This window comes from Bactrocera oleae, chromosome 6, assembly GCF_042242935.1.
Source record: "Bactrocera oleae isolate idBacOlea1 chromosome 6, idBacOlea1, whole genome shotgun sequence".
NCBI classification, from domain to species: Eukaryota; Metazoa; Arthropoda; class Insecta; order Diptera; family Tephritidae; genus Bactrocera; species Bactrocera oleae.
This window is the reverse complement of record NC_091540.1, coordinates 18,356,993-18,380,320: the sequence shown is the minus strand read 5'-3', so window position 1 is coordinate 18,380,320 and position 23,328 is coordinate 18,356,993. Positions and strand designations below refer to the sequence as shown.

At 33.3% G+C, this 23,328-nt stretch overlaps 1 protein-coding gene across 6 annotated transcripts in view; it reads right to left on the bottom strand.

Annotated features, from left to right (window-relative positions):
* Window positions 1-8,334: 8,334 nt before the first annotated feature.
* Window positions 8,335-23,328, bottom strand: part of LOC106616280 (glycerophosphocholine phosphodiesterase GPCPD1) — a 31,238-nt gene continuing 16,244 nt past the window's right edge. For 2 of the 6 annotated variants that reach the window (XM_014232863.3, XM_014232861.3), the window contains exons 2-3: window positions 16,325-16,396; window positions 8,335-15,073 (exon numbers count right to left, since the gene is read on the bottom strand). In XM_014232863.3, coding sequence (XP_014088338.1) covers window positions 13,151-15,073; window positions 16,325-16,396 — 1,995 coding nt within the window. In that variant the 3' untranslated portion in view covers window positions 8,335-13,150. Of the gene's footprint in view, window positions 15,074-16,324; window positions 16,397-18,429; window positions 18,880-23,328 lie in introns of those variants that run through there. The other 4 variants (XM_014232864.3, XM_070112013.1, XM_014232859.3 and 1 more) reach the window with 3 other exon arrangements.

Sequence of the window (23,328 nt, the reverse complement as noted above, 5' to 3'; positions counted from 1 at the left end):
TGGTTAAAAGCTGATAGAATGAAAATTACAATTCAGTTAAACTTAGCTCTTGAAACTCTCGGCGTCTTTAAGTATTCGATTTTTTATAATATTGCTTTTGTCGCAGCGTTATTTATTTACTTTTTTATATTTTTATTCACTGTTTATCTTTATTTAATGAGTCTGCGCAGCGTGTTGCGTCGCTTCTTCTATGATCGTCACGTTTATCTAACGTTAACGCTCACCGCTTGGAATTTCAAAGCTAAATGAAGCACGTTGACGAAAGAGTAAGAGCACCGCTAACGAATAACGTCACGGTAATTCTCTTTATGTGCATTTTGGTGTTTCCATTATATTTACATAGATTGGCTTGGTTTGACCAGCAGACGCCAGCAATTAGTGGATTAATTAAAGACAGTGAACTCGCGCTTTATGTAACTTCTTAATTTATATAAGCTCTTAATAATAAACAAGCTGTAAACACTCAATAAGAGAAAACATACAAGCTGAAATCCACTAGAAATTATTGGAACGAAACTTAGACGGTGATTGGTGTGCTCAGTTCTTCCCAATGAATTTATATGCTTAATCGTTGAGCTTATTGTTGCTACTTAAAAACAAAAAGAAGAGCATCTTTGAGAGTGAAATTCCATAGAAGGACCCAGAGAGAGATGATTGGACGTTTACTCTACAGCACGGCTAATTTTTGGGTAATTTATATATAATTTTTAAAGTTGAGAAATGGATGCTTAAAATGAAATCACTCTTTCGCTTCCCCGGCTAACAAATTTTTGACTGGCACTACAGTTATCCAATCTTTGTCAAAACATAAGAAGGAAAGCCCAAAGGTCAACCCAATTCATTTTCTGAAGCTTTTCTCACAATCAAATATTATATTATAGACTTTTAGTTTAACAGTAGATATTTTCGCGTATGATATTTACTCAGTTACAGAAAATAGGTATAACGTAACCTAGTACCTATAAGTATAAGTTTGTAAGCTAGATCACTCCAGATCAGTAATCATTTGTTTGTTTATCCATGCTGTTTACAACTGTCAAACAGAACCAGAAAAACAAGCAACGAAATATTTATTTACTTATTTATTTAACAGGAAGATAATTATAAATAATTATATTACGGTTTAAAAGCAATATCAACGTAGGCTATCGGCCTGACGATAATATTATATATATTCGGCAATTAACAAAGCAAAAAAAAAGAAGAAAAGATCTAAAATTAAAACCCTTGAGTCACAACTTGTCGTCAATACGTTCAATTTTACCTAAATATGATTCAGTAGTCCAATTTGGTATATAAATTTATGAGAATCTCTTACATTATCTAAAGAAAGTTCTGTTAGCAGATCTGATGGTATTTTGTTCTGAAATATGATGTTTCTCGCGTTTGAGTACTCTCTGCATTTATCAAGGATATGGTTAATTGTCAGAGGACATTTGCAGACTTGGCGTGTGTGATGTGAGATTTTTGTGTGTTATAGGCATAACTTAATGAACGCTTTTATTTGCTCTGTAGAGAATTCTATTGCAATAGAGGCTTCGATGCCGTTTTTGTTAATAACTGTGTAAGCGTAGTTATATGTTGACCAGATTTCCGCTGACATTCTTTTTATGTAGCTTTCGACAGTTTTTCGAATGTCTGATCTAATATAGGTGGCAACAGTTTAGCTTGGGGAATGGCAAGTTTGTTTGCCTACTAGCATATTCATTACCAGAAATTCCACAGTGGCCAGGAGTACACATTATTTTTAATTTGGAGCTTTGTTCTAATTATTTCTCATGTATCCTTTGTATCAAAGGTTTGTTGTTTTTTATATTTTGCAGTGCTTCCACTGCCGATTTACTTCGAGCAAATAATATATTTGCCTTTAGATATGGCTGCATATTCTATAGCGAGGCTTATAGCAAGGACTTCGGCAGTAAAAATAGAACAGTGTGGAAAAAGTAATCCAGCCCATGTTGTGTTTCCATCTTCGGTTACTATGGCAAATGAAACAGTGTCGCTGTATGTCGAGCCACCAGTAAAAATTAATTTTCATCCGAGTGCTGTCAAATTACTTCTGGTTTGTAAAATTTTGTTTTTTTTTTGTATATCAAAGGTGAACTGTTTTGTTTTGGGTGAGCAAGTAACGAATTTATGAATGATGAAGGTTTCAGGGTGTTAATCGAGGTGCTCTGACCAGAGTTGGTTTTAACGAAATTTCGACATATTTGGATAACTGAGCGTTTCCTGTTCAGAGCCCTTTTTATATCGCTGTTCAATATCGGGTTATTTGAAGACTTTTCCGCACCGCTGCGTGGTAAATTGTTGAAATGGTTGCGGTTGCCCCGTAGACGTATAATGATAGACCATAGTAGATAACAGAAATAATTAAGGACTAAGTTAGATTAATTAAAGTAGTTCGATTACAATTACTATGTTTAGAATCAAACAATTTTATAATATTGAAGCTTTTGTGGAGCTTCCGTTTAGAAATTTACAATGTTCCTTAAAACTTAGAGTTTTATCAAATATTATTCCTAGAATTTTTAAGTTAGAAATATTTTTTATATGTTTATTTATATAAGATGACATGAAGGTAAGGAAATTGGACGATGTTTATGAATCTCGGCGAGAGGTTTACCGGGCTTTAAAATTGGAACAATGTCAGCGTTTTTCCAGGATTGGAGAAATATTGGCAGTGTTATGTGAACAGTTTTTATAATATAATAGGAAATTCAGTCAAAACCAAGTGTTTTTCCTGTTGAGCTATACAAGGCTTCTTTAAACTCTAGGGATGTGATAGATCTTTAATTTCCGATGCAGCAGATGAGACATTATATGGGCTGTAGACTTTTCTGTTTATTGTGTCCTTTTCAAACATGAATTCCTGTTCAAAACTAGAATCCTTGGATAGTCTGACCAAGTGGAGAAAAAATGCTTTGCTATTTCATTTGCACTGCATACGGTGCCTCTATCAGTATTCTTAGCTAAAATGTGACCTTGCTTGGCTGTTCCTGTTAGTAATCTTATGTTATGCCAAATTTGCCTTGGAGACGAGAAAGGATTAATGGCGTTGATTATTTACTGAAAAAACTCTCGCTTGTTTGGAATGATACCTAAACAAAGCCTTTGATTTTTTGTAATCATTTGTGTCGTTTTTTTTAATTCGGCCCAAGCCTGCGGCTTTTCGCTCCTAAAGAATGAAATTTTCTTAATCCACCTAGGTACAGATGGTTTACGGGTAAAGTTTTTTGCTTGGGGTGAATGCAGATGAGATGACAAACAAAAGATCTTTTTTATACTTGCTGCATCTTTGTTTATATTTACAGAGACGGGGGTTTGCGAAGACATGACATCGCAGCAGGCTTGAAATAAAGTGTTAAAGTTTGGGGATTTCTTGACTTTTACTTTTTTTAAGTTAGCTTTAGTAGTGGTTATGATCGCAAAATGGTTACTTCCGCGGAGATATTTTAGGATCCTCCATAAGCATTTTGGCGCTACGTTTGCTGAACAAAATGTTACTTCCACATTTGTGAAACTTTGGTGAGCCATCCTTGAGAACTACCCAATTTGACGATAAGAGCACGCCTTCTATTATATTTCTCCTTTGATTGTCTGTGGTAGAACCGCAGAGTCCATTGGTACAAATAACTTAGTAAAATGATTGGTGTGGATAAAATTTCTTAATATTGCTAAAATTGCATTAGAGCTAAAACTTTGGCTTGGAGGTATGTACTTACATACCAAAGATTTCAACGTAATTTTAATGCATATATTAATTTCTATGGTAATTGTGGAAATAGATTATGATATATTTAGTTTGTTGTGGGGGTTCCCTTTTTTTATGAATACACTTATGCCTTGCTTAACATATTTGTCGTATTATGCGTATGATTGTGAAAGTATGCTACGTAGGCGTGGGGTGGTGTGGGAGTGCTGTTGAAAGACAAATGAGTTTCTTGCCACAATACAATGCTAGAGTTATGGTATTTTAAAAGTAGTTACAACTCATGGAAATTGTTCCAATACCCATTAGGAGTCCATTGCAAAATAGTGGTTATTTTGATTTATGAATAGGTCTTAAAATATGCTAGAGGATATACATGCAAGACTTCAAAATTTTTGTATAATAATACAATATAATATTAAAATGTATATTCATAAATGTAGATTTTTTAAAATTATTTCTGAATTTTGTTTTATTTTCTAAAGATTGCTTTCCATTATTATTCGTAGCGTCCCTTGAAATTTCTGCAGCGAATATTGCTGTGTCATCTACATGATAGACATGTATATGTCTGTGACTATTCATCTCGTTAGTGTTGTTATTGTAGTTTTGGAGATCAAGAGGGTAATTATTTGTAGAGCTGAGATATTGTGTTGCCATTGTGTGGAGAAAAGACTTAATAATTGGATCATGAACAGTGAGTGTGTTTATTGGTTGAGTGGGTGTGAATGGACCAGGTATTGAGTGTTTTTGAGAGTTGCTTTGCAATTTTTCTGAAATATATGGGTAATAATATAATTATTTGTTTCTAAAGAAATTTATGTTATAATTGAGTAGACTTATTAGATTCAGAGTATTTTTTTGTGTGTTTAGAGGACAAACTGTACCTGCAATGAATGTATTAATTATGGAAGAGAATGTTTGCGAATTTTCTGAGATGGAAGGAGTTAAGTTTGTGTAAATCTTAATTACTTCTAGCATTGTGCATCTTTTTTGTTACTTTGATTTTTTTTTCTGAAGAACTTGGGGACACTTGTTTGATGCAGAGGAGTGATCGGCAGAGCAGATAGCGCAGAAAATACGTGTGCATTTCGTGGGGGAGTGAGGTGGTAGGCAACAATTTTCACATCCTGCAAGTTTTGCTTGTCTTACTTTTACATTCCGCCATGCGACGTCAATTTTTTCGTGGAAGTGGTATAAATCAAAATGTCAGCAGCACTACTACACTTGGATTCAGGGTATCATTATTAATTAGATTCTCGTGGTAATTGACCTTGACGGCGCAAATACCCGGACAATTTTAAGGTACGAGGAATCTTTCAGATATAATTATATTTCTTGCGAATAAGAGAATGTTTCCATCACGTAGTTCGTTCATATTTCTTTGCTTACTACACAAACTGATTTGTGTACTGTTAAGCATAATTACTGCGGTAAAGGTTTATCTTTATCAGCACATTCTAAAATAATAAATTTAGGATCGCTTTTTTTAAAGGTTGGGAGTTCGGTAAATATAAGGTCAATGTTAATGAATGTTTGTTTTTTTTTTTTGTTTTTAGCTCTTTTTTTTTTTAATACCGGCACTGTCAGCAAGCAATCGGTTTGCGATCTGCGCTCACAAGGGATGGCCCTGGCGCCTTTTTGTATAACCAGACAACACAGTAAACTTCTTAATTAAGATTTTCTTAAAAACAATTAACAAAGAAATGTTCAATGATATTTTTAGCACAATTAGTATTAACTGAAAACTTTGAACTAGCACGAAATGCACACAGTAGAGAAAGAAAACTGCTCACTGAGAATTGATAGACAGTGACTGAAACAGCGAAATAAATGAGCACCATGAAACGAGCTCATGAGGCCCACCACCAACTATAACAATTCTGGAGATTTAATTAAGTGGGCTTTTATCTAGTACAACTGTTGTCTGCAACTTAAATATATTAAAATTAAAAGCATAAAACACAAATATGGCAATAAAAGGTGATCTATTTTGAGGTTCCCTACTTTAAAAAAAAAAAAACAGAAAATTCAAATTAAATGGGGAATGTTTATTATCATTCGAAAGAACATTTCTTGGCATTTATTTTTTGAAGATTATCGCTTTCAAATGTTGGCCGCGGCTACGTCTCAGATGGTCTATCCATTGAGTCCAATTTTCGAATGACACGCGTGATGTTTTGCTCCAAGACCTAAATTAAAGCGCGATTGTTCGCATAGACTTTAGACTTTACATATCCCCACAGGAGAAAGTGTAATAGTGTGATCTTGGTGGAGACCGGTGGACCGGCTCAAAACTATTTGCTCATCAAAGTGTTCTCTTAATAAATCCACTGATTGATGCAATCTGTGGGAAGAGGCGCCGTCTTGTTGAAACCAAATGTCACCGAGATCACGTGATTTAATTTCAGGCGTCAAATAGTCAGTTATCATGGCGCGATAACAGTCGCCCTTGACGGTTACGTTCTCACCGGCATCACTTTTGAAAAAATATGAACCGATATTTCACCGGCTCACAAACCACACCAAACCGTTGTTTTTTCTGAATGAAATGGCAGCTCTTGAATCTCTTCAGGTTGCTCTTTGTCCCAAAGGCGCCAAGTTTGCTTGTTTATGTCGGATCTTCTTGGAACTTTACAAGAGCCCATAGAGCGAAGCGATATCGCTTGGGAAGGTCGAGCGGCTTCAGTTCTTGCACAAGCTGTATTTTGTACGCTTTCAGTTTACGATCTCAAAGTAAAATGCGCCAATTTGTTCCATACGTCAGTCCGAGTTGCTGCGAATATTATCAAATAATGAATGATGCTGCTGGCTCTCAAGATGAGTAATCGTGTTCCGAACAGCATGCTCATTCTTTATAGAACCAAAATAACATGACAGCTTGACACGACTCACGCGTGATCTGTCAAAAAAGGGCTATTCAAAAAAGTACCTTTACTTGGAAATGAAAAGATTTTATTTTTTGTTTTGTTTTATGCTTATCTTTCATTTCGCTTTCGCTTGCTTTTGACATTCACACCTCCCTGTTTATTGTTAATCGTGAAATATGAACTAATGCAAAGTGTAATATAGGCTGCTTAATTAATGTAAACAAGTTTTATAGCGTCGACTCGCTGCAAAGGCGATCCAGCTGTTGGGTGTATGTTTGTATTAATTTTTTTATGGGACTGATTTGTAATATTTGGACATGATTACCTTTACTAGGCTGTCTGTTGAACATTTACTCTGCGATATTTTATCACGACATCACTCTTTCATGCAAAAAATTGGAAATAACCATACGTAACTTAAATGGGAAATTGAATTGTGATTAAAGTAACTCAGACGTCATGAATCTTGACATCTCTGTCTCTATCCGTCTACCAAGCTCAGCTAACATCTTCTAAACGGAAGTACTAGGCATAGAGAAGAGCTGTGGAGCTCTATTGATCGCGATTAAGAGAGAGCGCTGTTCACAATTTGAACAAATATCTCCAAACAGATGGGAATAGTATATAACCAAAAGCAACATAACGAAGCAGATATGCCCTATGTATGACAAGGAAAAACTAAAGACTTATTAAAAAGGTCCAGGAAAAGTATATACAGACTTACAGCTACAATAAAGGGGTATTGGCCATTTGAAGAACACGTGTTAAAACTGTGTGTGCTTGCCCTATAACAATATTTGCCGCAGCTGCAAACTCGAAGAAAATAAGGAAAATGTTATAAAGATAAAGAACACTTGGAATTCATCTGGTACCAAACCAAGAATACCTGTCTACAAAAATCATAACAGATGTAAGTAGTTAATTGAGGGCACCAAAGGGTTTAAACGCAACGATAAAACGAGGTAGCAAGATTATCTACCTAATTTTAGATCGACCATTTTATCAGTCGTATGAAAACGACGCATTTCAGATTTACAACAAAAAATTTATTTATATTTTCCTAATAACGGTCGCTACTCGACACTCATGCTCCATCCAAATCCATCAGCTAATAAACTACAAACTGGGTCAAACTTCCATTAAATATGTACAATATTACTTTACTAGATGTTTGGACGAGCTGCTTCACCTATTTCTAAAAATGCATGCAACAAATTAAGGGTTTTACAAATTTGACGCCATTGTAACTCCGTAATAAAACTAAGGGTAAAAAATATGAGGTTTTTAAAATCGGGCTGTAAAATCATAAAAATATAACTCTGTATACATATTTTTGTTTAAAAAAACCTTAGTATTATTCAAAGTATTGTCCATCTAAAGCAGCCACTGCATTAGGAAGCCCGTCTGGAGAATAATTTGGTTGCACTCGTGTATCAATGCATTGACTGACGCATTGTTGTCGACTTCCCCAAAATCATAGTTGTTGAAAAAAGTTAAGCTCAACCCCTCGCCTTTTAGTGGAACTTAACCGGCATCAAAGGCGACCTTTATTGTCGTTTTGTTTTGGGAAGGATGCTGCGCTAACAATTGTCGACAGTCATTTAATTCGGGTCCGCTTCATTTGGATACATCCGATTCTAATAGGAATGGACACGTGTGTTTATCATATTCTTTGCTAAACATTACTGAACCTACTACCGGTAAGGTCAACGTTTGTAAGGCTATCTGCTTGGTTAAAAATAAAACAATGCTGACTACTTTTGACATTTTTATTTATTTGAATATTTGTTTCATAATTTTTGTGAGCACTGCTCTTTCATCTCATAAAGCTTCTTTCTTTTACAGGTACATACATTTTGAGCAGTTTTTTCAAACGCTTTTAATAAATAATATAATTTACTTTTATTATAACAATATTTAAACATTTTAATATAACCATTTTAACTGATATAGATACATGATGTAGCATATTCATTGATACACATATTTCAAGCTCGTAATCCCTTTTCATTCTTTTAACAATAAAATTTTTGAACTATATATAAGCCGATTTTGCTCTAATTATGACACAAGGGCTTTTGAAGAGTTAATCTATTACGCGCTTCACATTTTCACTAAAATTATTTCACCTTTGCTATTTTGCACCAATATAGGATTTCGCGAGTTTAATTATTGTTTCAATATTATCTAAGATATGTAATTAGATTGAGCTACTATAGGTACTTCAAAATGCAAGTGTATAATTTACATTTTTAATAAAGTGATCTTATTTTCAAATGATTATTGTGCATTATTCGTCATCACTGTGCATTTTATAGAAAATATTCTGTAATTTAAGTAATTTAAATTCGTTCTAATAAGCTCTTTGTCATAAAATTTTTATTGAAAACAATTTATTGAATATTGTCGTAGGCTCGTTGTGTTTGAAAATTGTAAATATTTTATATATTATATTATATATACATATATATTTTTTTTATATATATACCATATATTTCACACATTTGTAAAGTAATCACAGTAATAAAAATTAATGTTTTTCACATATATTATTTTAAGCTTTGCTTATTTATTGTCAATTACTTTAGAAATTAAAAAAATTTCCTAGCATGTATTTTAAGGTTTCGATCGCTATAATTTTATTATAAATAAATGTATAAATTTTACTAAATATAATATCACACAGGTTTTATACAAAGCATTAATAAAATTATAAGTCAAGGAGGAGCACTTTTCTTAAACTACATTAAATAACTCCACTCATAAACATACAATATCAAATTACAAAAAACGTTTATATTTTGGTAACATATGAAAACCAGAAAATGTTTTGAGTAGTTCAATATTTCTTCGTTGTGTCAAATTATCTATTAAAACTTCTTTGTTCATGCTTGTTGATGTTGTAGGTATTTCACAATCTATTCGTATATACTTGTCAATTTAAATACATTTTTACTGACCGGAATATTTGAAAAAATAAATCAATTTTTAAATAGTAAAATTCCTTGATTGTGTGTGAGTGCTACAGACAGAAACTCATATAATTGCATCAAGGTGCAGTTAGCCCTTTTTTTTTGGAGAACTCAAAAACTCAAACGCAAAATTATAAAGAATTAAAAAAAAAATATTTTGTTTTGGAAATCATTAATTCTAAAAACGAAACCATGTATTTACAAAGACCTTTAAACAAAAATAAACTGAAATATTAGTATATAAACATCATTTGACTAAAAAGACCTGTTTAAGATAGTCTATCTATCTCATATTATATTATCTAAACTATTTCGTTTACTTCAATCTCATTATTCAAGATTTTCATCCACGTTTTCTCTTTTTGTACTTTGTTTCCTCTTTTCCTTCTATTTCTTTAGCTTCTTATAAATTTTATGCATTTGTATACTTTTTCAACATAATTAAGTATGCCATTATAGTAATAAAGTGTTGAAATTTTTCACACTACGGCAAATATTTCGTTAAAATTTTCCATTGATCAATTGTTTTCAATTTACCGTTATCTTTATTGGTGACTTCTGAAATGTAGAGGTTGTTGTACAGACATCTATCAAGAAATGTCTTCTTCGCGTTTCGTCAATGCTTCTGCAACAACAACAATATTGTGAACTTATTTTCGCAACCAATGTTAAGTATCTCATTATTGTTGGGTAACTGTCATTACTGTCATACTTGTCCTGGTCCTGAAATATCGACTCGCCATAAGGCTTATCTACTTAGTTTTCCCTTAGAAGGACGAAATCACGTAGCAGTTGAAAGCAACAGATCACACGTCTTGGTCGTTGACCTTAAATCAGTTCTAAATGGAACACGATTATGTCCGCAAATTCATATGTTCTTACGAAGCTCACTGTCATCTCAGTGGCATTGTCAATAAGAAGATGTGAAAAACAAATTTATCTTCACAGAATAATAATTTGTATATTTTCTATGAAACAAGCGCTGAAAGCGCCATTTTGAATAACTGCCGAGATATTTTAGCGCTTTCTGGAAATTGGCAAAATAAATTTGTTCGAACTGTCAGCAATCAGAAAGCCTCAGTGAAGTCAAATTGTCACTTCAAACTTGAATTTTGACAGTCAACGCTTTATAATTAGATATGATATAATCAGACAATGCTCCGTTCTTATTCATTAAATAGCTTATTTCAAATGTTGATCCATATAAACCGGTCAAATTCTTTCTGAGGATGTGTAGCGATAAGTTGCTAAAATCATTGATGAATAACATAGATATTTATATATTTTCTTTCTAGATAAAGCACCTAATTATCTGTAACTTCTCTAATCGAAAAATATATATATTTATAGCAATTTTATTCGTATCAATATAAGTATGATCTTCGGTGACCTTGGTGTAATTAATTACTCGATCGAAAAGCGATAAGGTTCGCAGTCATACATATACCGATACAGATTATTGAGGTATTTTTTCATCGCAGCTATTCGACTAGTAGGTATGTTTCCATCCAAATCACATTATTTACTTGTTTCGATCTTTGTATTGGACCCTTATCAAGTAATTTTGTACCTTAAAAAGGTCTTTTGAGTAACCTCGGTTGTTGCCATTATCTGCTTATAGCAATGTAACTCCCATCTATGTATCGAATATATTTATTATTTAGCGAAAAGTCGTTTATATGTTAAAAGTTTGCTCTTTCGATGTTTTACATTCTAACGAATAGAATATATAACGCAAGGTAAAAACAAGTCTGAAAGTATTGTAGATTATGGTTGCATAGTTATTTAAAGCTTCTTTAGGAAAGTTACTCAGCTGCCTGGTTTTACAATTTCATGTAAAATTCTCTATTAATTGCATTCACTTTTCACTCGATGCTCTAATTATATGATTATAGAAAAGATTGGCTAAGAGATCTTTTTTTGAGATCATATTTTAAGCAAAATCTGAGTAATATACATTTATAATTATTTGCTTTCTGAAATCTCTTTAGTTGTCACCGTTTTAGTTCTCACTGCAAGAGGATTTACGCTCTTATAAGTTTCACTAATGTCTTTATATCTGAATTCAGAATTTTTAAAAATCTTAAGTCCATTGAGTCCAGGTTTTAGTTCAAGCATGCGAATTCAGAGTCCATGATTTTTAGATGCTTTGAGCTTCATGGTTTTAACAGATTTGTGATTCATGTCTTTGGTACGACTAGTCTATAATAAACTCATATAAAGAGTTCGGTAGACATTGATTTCACACAAAATTTCCTTGGCGCGTGTAGACTTTTAGGGTATAATGATTTAGCTAATAAATCCCATCAATAACTTTATCAACAGCTAATTCTTTAACTCCCTAATTTCGAGTTTGGTATATTACCACTAGACTCTCATAAGCGTAATAAGTAATATGTCTTTCAGTTGAAAAATATTCACTGATATTTTATACTAAAATTGTCTAATAAATATACATTATTTAAAATTGTTAAAATCACTAACTAATAGTACAGTTTCCAATTGAAATTTTCTCAATTCTTGGAGTTGTTATAAATCTTGCAGTTTTTGTACAATATGTGAAATAAAAAATTTAGGCAATTTAAAAATTAAATCACTAATTAAAACTTAATAGTATAATTTTACATGAGCACTATTGCGAAAAAACAATAATAATAATTCTTATATTAATATTTGTAAACTAAAAACAAAAAATATGAAATTTTCGTCAATATATCTTTTTACGCTACTGTAATTGTTAAATTTCAAGAGAGCGAATATTCAAATGAAAAACTGCCAAAGTTATAAGGTAAAATAGTAATTTGTACATGAGTCCATACATAGCACGCTACACTCTCAAGTCACACTCGGGCTATGTGTTCGAGTGATGCTGACCCTGTATTTCGCCCAAACAGACTCTCACTTCGCAATTGTTTTCGTTTCAAGAGTTGTTGCTGTTGCTTTACATTTGTGTCAGGGGCAGAGCTACTTACTGCTTGGGAGGGTCACCGCCGCCACACCACAGTTCCTTGCTGACGCTCGAGCTATAGGTGCTGCCGTTTAGCTGTCAACACATACAACGCTACTGTACCTTATACTCTCGCTTTAACTTTTTCATGCGCGCACTTTGCGACCAACGTTCACCGCAAGTCGCAACCGGCGACTTAAATAAAAAACAGTTCCAAGTTTTTGTTGTATTTTCGTTTCTTTAACGGAACTATTTTTCATATTTTTTGCAATTAAAATTTTTTACGCATATTTTTTGTTTTTCTTTCTAGCATTTTGAACATAAAATTATGTTGTTTGTTGTTATAATTACAATTGCTTGGGTATAGTATGTATATGTGTGTATTAGTTAAAATTTTACTGCGACGACTTATAGTTTTTTTCTATTAATATAGTGTTTATGTGAATATCTTTTATAAAAAAATATAGCTAAGTATTTTTAAAAGTTAATAATGCCGTTACTCAAATCGCCCCCTTATAAAACTCGGCATATACACCCGCCTTTTGCACCAATCGGCAAGCCGACCACGATCACTTATAAGTTACCCTCCCTTCAGGGTTTTATTTTAACCCTATTATCACTTCTCTACTCCCGCCATCGACTACAGACCCGCTTAGCGCAGGCACTGTTCCTCGAACTCCGCTAAGAGACTAGATGAATTGAAAAAGGCGCGCTCCTTGCCCTCTGGTATGTATAGATCTGTGCGATCGTAGCATGTAGCTGTCGCACCAATCTCCACAAAGTACTGCACACGCTCCTTGGAGTTGCAATCATCACCCCAGACTAGTGAGATCTGTCCTAAGTCGCGAGCTTTCTGCAACAGCTGAGCCCCTTCTTCACTCAACAGATCCTCAGCATGTGGCGCAGTGCCAGCCAACTCGAAAGCTTGCGCATTATTGATAGCCTGTTCGACAGTGCGTGTGCGCAAGTCCATAAATGGCGACCATTTCTTGGTTTGACCTTGAGTCAAGAACATCACAGGGAAAAGATTTTGCTTGAAGCGTAACATTGTGCATATGTCCGCATCGAAGCTGGAAAAGAGCAGCGGACGGCCACAGCCATGATTGATGACGGTCGCAAGAACGCGGTCCGTAAAGAAATTCTTATCGATTGTCTGATGTGCTTCGGGCGCGCCACTAGCACGACGCTGTGGCCACTTGATCTCCACATCGATACCCAATGACTTGGGCAAACCTTCCAGTACATCGACTAGTTTGGGGAAAATGCGATGCTCCACACGTGGCTCGGCATTGTGCGATGGAAATTCAACTGGTTTGCCATTGATAATGGCGAACACGCGTAACTGCTTCAATTTCTCGTAATTTATATCTTTGATCAGCACATACTGCAGCTGCTCGGCCTTTGTGATGTTTTTACCTTGCGGTGCCGTGCGCATGCCAAAGTCATGGTAGATAACTGGCACACCATCGGCCGTTAGGTGCACATCTAATTCAATCATGTCAGCAAATTTCTCATAAGCGCGCATAAACGAAGCAATCGTATTTTCACGTTCTGCTGGCGGATCAACAATGTAGCTACGTCCATTACCACGATGGCCCACATTCAAGTTAGGCCAGCTCTTGGGCCAGTAGTGCGCGTATGTGGTGCGGAAGTCAAGCGTCTTGTCCGCAAATGGCTTCACAATCAGGTACGGTAGTGTTAGGCGCGCAATGACGGTGGTGGCCTCAGGCACCGGCTCGGTAATGGATAGTTCCAGCACACCCTCGCTGCCCTCCAACTGTGCGGCTGTAATGACAGCCTTGCCGACTGCACGCTGATCGGGTGTATGGAAAATAATAGCAAACGCTGTCTGCAAAGGACATGGCGCCGTAATATGGAATACAACAATGTCGCCACGCTCATAGGCAATACCGAAAGCTTGTTGTGGCTGCAAATGACTTTGCGCATATTTCAATTTCGCGACCTCAACATGCACGCCCGCCTCGGTCGGTTCGCCTTCCTCATTCAATGGCAAAATCTTCACCAGCACCTCATCGGCCGGATCGAATTTCTCAATATCAAGCACCTGGAACATTTGTTCGCGTTCGAACTTCAATTGCACTATACAATCATTGGTCAACCAGCCGCGATTCACTTGTGTCTCACCGCTGCCATCGGCATCACCAAAATGATCAACGCGCGTCTCGGCATTAGTCGCCTCAGCGCCAGCAGGCTTGAGCACACGCGGCTGCAAACGTGTCTCCCAGCGACGTATCTGCTTGCGCCCTTGCTTGTCCTCCACATAGATGAAATAACGGTAACTTATGTTACGGCAGGTTTGCAACAGCACATTGGCTTGCCACCTGCGGCTGCCCTGTTGCGGTTCCAATGCAATGGCGCGCTCCAAACGCCATTCGCCCAAAGCCTTGACATCGCCAGTGAGACCCACGCGCTCGCTAAGACCTAAGTCCGTGTAAAATTCCACGGCAAATTGCTGTAGCGTCGGCATACATGGCGTCGTTGTCGTCGTTTGCGCGGCGGTATCCAAAACCAGCAGTTCGTTCACGATCGTAGCGGCGTCCACGTACGAAGCGCACTGCACGAAAAAGAGCAAAATAAAAGGACGAAAATCATTTAGTATTTTGCGAAAAGACATCTTGCGTTATTAAGTATATACTATTTCAGTAAGATTAGTGCGATTTAAACAAGTGCGAACTTATGCTATTGCTTGTCAGCGTTTGACTGCGGACACGCTTGATTGGAAGCTTAATTTAAAACTAGACTCTGGTACGCTAAATAGCGCAATTGTTTTTGTAGACACAGGTATTGCGATTTCGCCGACACAACAACAACATGATATGGATTATGATTTATGAATTTCTACACATGCTGATAATAAAGCTATACTTAGAAGCGAATAATGAACTAATCTTACATACATATGTAATCAGTTAGCTGGGTTGAGTGTCAAGCACACAGATCTGACTTCATCACGTGCGTCAGCCGAGCCTTCGCAAATGCAAAACAAGTCACAAAATTGATCTTCATAGATAAGCTCGCTAATAAGTAGCTTCCTGAAGAGCTGGTCTCGCTCAATCTTACAAATACTTATGTATATAGTTACATATAATATATTATATAAAACACACACGTGCAGAGTGCAGAAAAAAAATGTTTTGATTGAAGTAATCATTAGTGTTACTGCCCTATGATCCGTTGTTGCAACAACAAACATGTAACTGAAAACATCTGATTAGCTGACAGTTGCGATGCTTGTTTTCTTGCAAAAAACATTGCTGATTTTATGAAAATTAAAAAATAGTGATTCTATAATACATTTGAGTGAAAATCATAAGAATCATCAATTTCAGCCAAGTTTTGATGAATGCGAATACTACCCAAAATCGTATACGTACTTTCGAAAATGGTTTCGAAAATCATTGAAAAAAAGATAAATTTCCTTAGGCCGAAATTTCAGAACGGAAATCAGTTGATTTAAAATTCTGAGAAAAAACCATGTAAAATTCTACACAAAAAATTGTTACTTAATATTGGTTGAAATCAATCTTGAATTCAAATTCCAATATTTCGAATATGTCCAAATTTTCTAAACTTGGAATTCTTTTATTCTAAGAAACTTAACTTTATCAACATTTATATAAGTGCTTATTAAATTTTCAACAAATATTTAAAGAAGCGATTTAAGCACAGAAAATTACTTAACACTTAAGCACTTATGATTATAGAGACACAAAAGCAATACAAAGCCACTTCAAGACAATTCTTCAAACACAGCGAGCACAACAAAAACAATTTGAAACAAATAACTTCGAAAATCCAATAATACCTGTTGGCATGATTTTTTGGATAAGGTTGTGAGGGAATTAGATGGTGGATTCTTACAACTGGTGTTGGAATTCTGTAAAAACAAAAATTGAATAAAGTAATTTTTGAACAACACATAATTGTAGGGGATCTTATGCTCTTGTGCCAGCAAGCAGCAGGAAGTAGATCACAATCTAACATAACTTAACTTAATATATCATAAACAAGACGTAACAAAAAATATTTATATGAAATAAATAAAATAAAGGGTGCTTCTCTTCAGAAAAAAATTAACAACTTAAAGTGACATAAAAACTAAATAAAACAAAATTAAGAAAGGTAAAGTACATACATAACGTAACGTTACGTTACGTTAACAAAATAGTATGCAATAAATGTAAGAAATGCTACGCACCGAAAATATAAAAACTGAATTATGCCCCCATTTTGCATCGCATATTTAAATAACGTTATAATTTCAGTTACATTTTTCATAAACTCATAATTTTATAACATTGCCAAGTATGATTTAACGAACCATATTGAAAACCAATTTTTTCACAAAATCATTCTAACCAAAGTGTACTTTTCACAAAAACAAATACCTGCCCAACAAATTGGCAGATAATTTGCCAATTTTCCATTAAAACTGTGAGCTGTTAATCCCGCAATAGAGAACTGAACCTTAATACATAGTTGCGAGAATCGAAAAATATTTTTAGACACAACGGTAAACAAATCCAAAAATCCGCAAATACCATGGATATTGAAAATGAGCTTAACGGCTTTACATGAATTGTTACATTTAATATGTATGTTTGTATATTATTAAATATGTATATAGTATATATGTATGTATGTACAATATGTAAACGAATTTAGCAATTTCGCTAGCTTTCACTTGAAATCAGTCATTGCTTTGAAGCAAACGCGTGCCACTGACATAATTCTAGTTTCCGTAAATTAGAAAAAAATTACTATGTGTATATAGTTCAAATCTGTGGCTATAGTATTTGTTTACCAGAATATTCAAATACATTGATTGAATGTACATCCTTGTTTGGTACTGAATATATGATAAGATCAAAAATAATAAAAAACATGAATTATTTGATACTCCTTGTTTTCTATTGTATGTTATTATGTAAGTGTTTTGAGTATAATTAAATCTCTTCTTTACTCGATTTAAAAAGATTTCCAAATTAAAAATAATTTAAAAAAAATTGCTGCCCCTATTCATTAATTATATTTAAATATTATTTCTTATTCAAATTTTGTCTCGTTTGCTTTGCCCACATTTGAATATTGCTGATTAGTTTGCATACATTTCAACTGACAAACAAGCCGACAGCACGTGATCACGTGTCTATTCATACAAAAGATCGCCAGAATACATAAAATTTTCGCTATTGTTTATTAATAGCATTTTTCACGCTTTCTAGTAGCACTTTGTATAGGAGAACTTCTGTTCACGTGATCGACAGTGTCGACATCGTGCGTGAAGTATAAATAAAATGTTAAAAGATAAAGCATGAAGGCAGAGAAGTGTTTGAACAAGGTGAGGGCATGACCATAAGTCTTCATATTTTTTTATTTTTGGATTTTAGCTGGCAAATAACAAGTCTAGTCAAACAAGTTAGCTGTACAGTGGGGTCAGCAACCTAAAAAGCATTATCAAAATGCTTATCAATGTGCACAAATGCCCAACTAATTTCATATCACTCCACAAAGCACACAGAAAATATTTGAAAGTTTTAAAATTTGGCTGCATTTGAATTCTAACGACAAAAAGCTCATTTCTAAAGTAAAACTAAAAGCGTTGAAGCTTTTGGTAGCTTTCATATCCAACAACATAACGACATATGCGTACAGAGCGCGCTTAGCAACAAGCGGCCAGGCTTGTGCGACTAAAACACAAAGGAAATATATTTAGAGTGAATCAGCTGTTGACGCCGACAATGCGACACAGCTATTTATATATATCTACTCAAAAGCGTAGTACACTGCGTATACGTAACAGTGGGCGTGTAAGAAAATTCAAAAACCTTTTACTTGAAGCAAAAGCAAGAAATAGCATCAAAGACTTACGCAAATTGCTACATTTAAAATTTCTGCACTTAATGTTACCTTCGCACCACGTGTTTGCTGGTTGGCACTTGTTGTTTTTGTTGTATTTGTAATGAGAAAATTTGCCGCTTCTGCGCTGGCAAAGGAGTCAGCAGCTGCTGTTGCTGTTGCAGTTGTAACTGGTGTTTTCGTTGTTGTTGCAGTTGCTGCGGCTACCGTTGCGCTTGTACCATGTGACCTTGTACTGCTGCGGACAAAGCTTGTCACAGCTGCCACGTGAAAGCAATCAAAACATCGCCCGAAATTAGGCGGCAAGGCATAACGCTTTGGTGAGCTAACGGCATATGATTGCGGTTGTATTTCTTGTTGTTGTTTTTGCACTACTTGTTGTTGTCGTTGTGGTTGTGTTGTTACGGTTTGTGCTACAAATGTTGGCATGGGTGTTGCACATTTTCTCAGCGTTGCCAGATAACGGTGCTGTAAGTTTTTATGCATTGAGTTTTGGTTACACTGCGCGAAATATTTTGTGTAAAATAAAAAAAAGTTTACTAGACACACAGTGCCGTCGTGTGTTTGCTACGAAATTCGCGGCGTTCAACTAATCAGCTTTCGGTGCGCAGTCAATTGGGTGAGTGGAAATAAATTTCGCACAAAAAAGAACAACAAAATCGAAATGTAAATAAGGAAACTAAGCTACACACATGATTACTTAGAGCAATATCATTATTCTATATGTATGTATGTAAGTATTTGTGGGTACAGTAAATCTTGCCATTGCGTCATATTTTGCACGAAAAGACCTTCGAAATCCACCTTTGAAACATGAAGTGAGGTGATTTTTATGTTATTGTGAGAAACTTTGCATTTTGGCGGCGAATTTGTTGCATTGGGAGGGAGACGCTGGCAAACTTTGCGATTTTTGCGTTATTTCTTTTCTTGTTCGAGTATAAGTGAAAAATTGATTGATAATTTTAATGTTGCCATTTCAATAAGTATAATTAGGGGCGTATTTTTAATGCTTTGAAGTGATTGATTTTCTTGTTGACTTCAGCATATCGAGAAAGATAGCGCAAAGACTTATAAATTAAAAATATTAATAATTTGGATATGACACACCTGTTTATGTAACGGTAATAAAGAGTAACGGAGTTTTATAGATGATATAGATTAATATTAATATTGTACTTTTAACGAAGCTAAAACTGCAATTACTTTTATGTCAACAATTACTTTCATTTTCGGTCAAACTGTTGTTAATTCAGATTTTTTTGTTATTGAGAAAACTATTTAGAAAACATTTAAAGGCAACTTAACATATTTTAAAACTTCATTTGTTGATAATAAAATAATGAAAATAAAAAAAGAAAAATAACAGTGATTGGAGAAAACTGTCATTTTAAAGTGTTAATTGCTTATGTACATAATATATTTTAATAGAATTTCAAAATTCAAAAAAAAAAATAGTATCGTAAATATTTCTCAATCTATTAAAACAATTCCATATAAAAAAAAAAAATTTCCATAAAAATATTTTTTCCCATTAAAAATTCAATAAAAAATAAAAAATTAAATGTTTTTTTTTTCAATAATAGCGAAATATTTTTTTGCTCTTCTGTTTTTAAAAGCTTGAAATAATAATATTGTATTTTTTATTCAAATTTAATATTTTTTTCCGAAAATTATTTTTGGAGACAGAAATTAAACTGGAAAATCATAAGAAAACATTGTTAGTATTAAAAAGACTGATTTAAAAAAAAAGAAATAAAGAAAATTGTTTTAATTTAAAAATCCTATTTTCTGACTATTTATAATCAAATTCTAATACATAATGTATTACGGAGATTCCTTGTGCCCTTCGCTAAAAACTACTTTTTATTTATGTTGAACAAATACATACGAGGTATTTAGTTTCCTCGTCACATGCTGCTTAAATAATGCCAACAATTATTTCTAACACAAATTTCGACTAAAGAGGAAAAAACAATAAAAATGAACTAACCACAATTGGCAGCTAAATGCGGTTGTTTTTATGGCATGCCCAAGTAATGAAGCTAAAATTAGCGGACGAGCAAAGAGCAGCACGTGCGAGAACTTTTACACTAGAAATCAACAACGCTCTAATTGATTAATAAATAAGTTTTAAATTTTTCAAAATTTGTGTTTTGCATAATAAGCACGCTACTGCGACCCACTCATTATCGAAATTTCGCAAAGCAATTTATCAAGCTTATGTCAAAATCAATACAGCCCTTTACGGCTTCTTCATTTGCCACTTAAACAAAGATAATTTGGCCTCAAATCACATTTTCCTGCGTTCAGCGCAAAATTTCGTAGCAAAGCAATCAATAGACACTTACTTAAGTGAATATTTAGACACCAGCCTTTATGATAATTTACATTTCTCACACACTTTTTTGCAACATTGCTGCTGTTACTGTCGTTTTTATTCAATATTTGCACAAAATGTAATTGAATTTACTCTGAACGCTTTGAATGAGCTTAACAGATAGCGCTTCCGCTAGTACATAGCAACGCGGCCGAGCACGCGATGACTTTTATTTTCTTGCAAAAACTTTGCCTGAATTTTTACAATTTTTTAATCGACATTGACATGTTGATGTCCTTTATACTATAGAGTAGCGCTAGACCGCATGCGCAGAACTGAAACAGCTGAATTTGTGACTATCCCGCTTTTAACAGTAAATAATGTACTAGTATGTAGAGAAGAGTGGTATGGGCATGTAAAAGTTTTCAAAAGTATGAAAGATCTTTTCGTTTTAGTGATAGCTTGAAAAAATATATAAAATCGGGACACTCTTTTGCCTTTATGCGTAAGCAAGATGACTCATTCGTTGCTACCACCTGATAGCAGATAATTGGTAGCCTTGGATGATGTAGCGCCAATGTTTATTACAGGGTGTGCGCGAATAACCACACTCCTTACTCCATTTGGGTGCCATCTGACGCATGAAAGAAGCCCAAAAGTTCAATGGCATCATCCGGTGTGTATATCCGACTAAAGTCGGTACTCATTTATGATATAGTTGAAGTCATCACTAGATTTTTTCCATAAAAATTAAATAATTCTTTAAAAATATTATCAACTGAGAAACGAGGCGCTATATTGCTAAATAGAGAGCACAGCCTATGAGTCATCGCTATAGAACTAAATTTTCACTGTAATGAACAACTCCGTATTCATTTTACTACACAAATATATTATGAGCAATGTAAAAAAAGAGTTGTTTATTACTTTTTGCATTATTATAATTAGTTATTATCTTTTTTTGCTTTTTATACATTTTAAAATCGACTTTAATTCACAGTAAAGACGTCAACTGCAATATTAAATGAAGAAAAAGCATTAAAAAATTCCTTTTATTTACTCTTATGGCGCAAAGCACACCTAATGTCACAAAAAAAACGTGTTAAATTTAATATAATTTTTATATATACTTACATGTGTATAAATGTAAATATTTGTAAAGACACGTTTTAGCCAATTAACACGTTTAGTGATATGAATATAAAGTTATTGCTGAACAATTGAGGTGAAAAAGCTTGAAATTTATTTGCTTGGTATATAATTCGACATTTATATTGCGATAATAATTAAGCTGCATATATAAGTATGTAGATTATATATATATTTTATATACATATATTTTAATAAAAACTATCAAATGAGCTTACAATATTAGTTACATATTTTCATTGAAAAAATTATTTCAATAAAAAAAATGTTTTCATTAAAAAAATATTTGCATATGAACACATTATTTTCATTAAAATAATTTTTTTTTATATCGAATATATTTTAATATTTTAATTTATATCGAAAAACCATTGAATTTCTGTTATATTAGAAATTCAATTGAAATTTTCGATGTTTGAATAAAATCGTTTTTCAATTTTATTTGAAGTATTATAAAAATAATATATTTTTTCCACATAAGAAAAAAATACTTTTTAATAAGAGATATGTATATAATTTTTCTAATATTTTCAATTTAATTGAAATGTTTTATTTAAAAATATTTATATTTTATTCAAAATAAGAAATTCTTTTTATTCAAAATATATTTCGTTCCTTTTTTTATCTACTTAAATTATTATACCAATTTTAAGGTCAAACTCTATACTGCTAATAAACAAAACAAAACAAAAATATTACTTCAACATTTAATTTTTCCTTTAAATTTTTTCCGAATCATTTTTTTTTAATTTTTTATTTGACAAAATAATATAAATTTTTTTATAGTAAAAAACTTTTTGTTTTAAAAGAAAAATTTCACATAAAAAATTCAAGAAATAAAAAAATTACTGTCGTTGAAAAGTTTATGTAAATCTTGGTATTTTTAATTTTTTTTATATTTACTTACTTTAATAATCTAATAATAATAATGTAGTTTCAAGTCAATAATTAAATTTTCATTTTGACAGAATAAAAATTTGTTTGAAATATATTATTAATAGAAGATTTTTAATGTTATTTCTTTCTATTTTTATGAATGAAAAAATATTTTTTTCTTAAAAAGAATTATATAAGTAATATGTTAATTAATTATTAAATAACTAAAAATATTATTAAACAATTTTGTAAAAAAAATATATAAAATTTTGTTCCGAAAATATTAAAAAAATTTGTTCCAAAATATTAAAAAATTTAGTTCTCAAAAGCACGAAAAAAACAAAGCTTTAAGCTTTACTCAAATACGTAACGCAGCAAACTACGTCAACATTCCGAATTACATTAACATTTGGAATTACAGAGTAAGCAGTAATCGTAAATAAGGCGAAGTGCCATTAGGGCAATGTATTTGTGTAATTTGTTTGTACGTTTGTATGTAAACCAGAGTAGATAACCTTTATCTGGGTTGCTCAATTGTGCAATCAGTCGGAACTTTTTTGAATTATAGACAAAGCATATACAAGATATTCACACACACATACGTACGT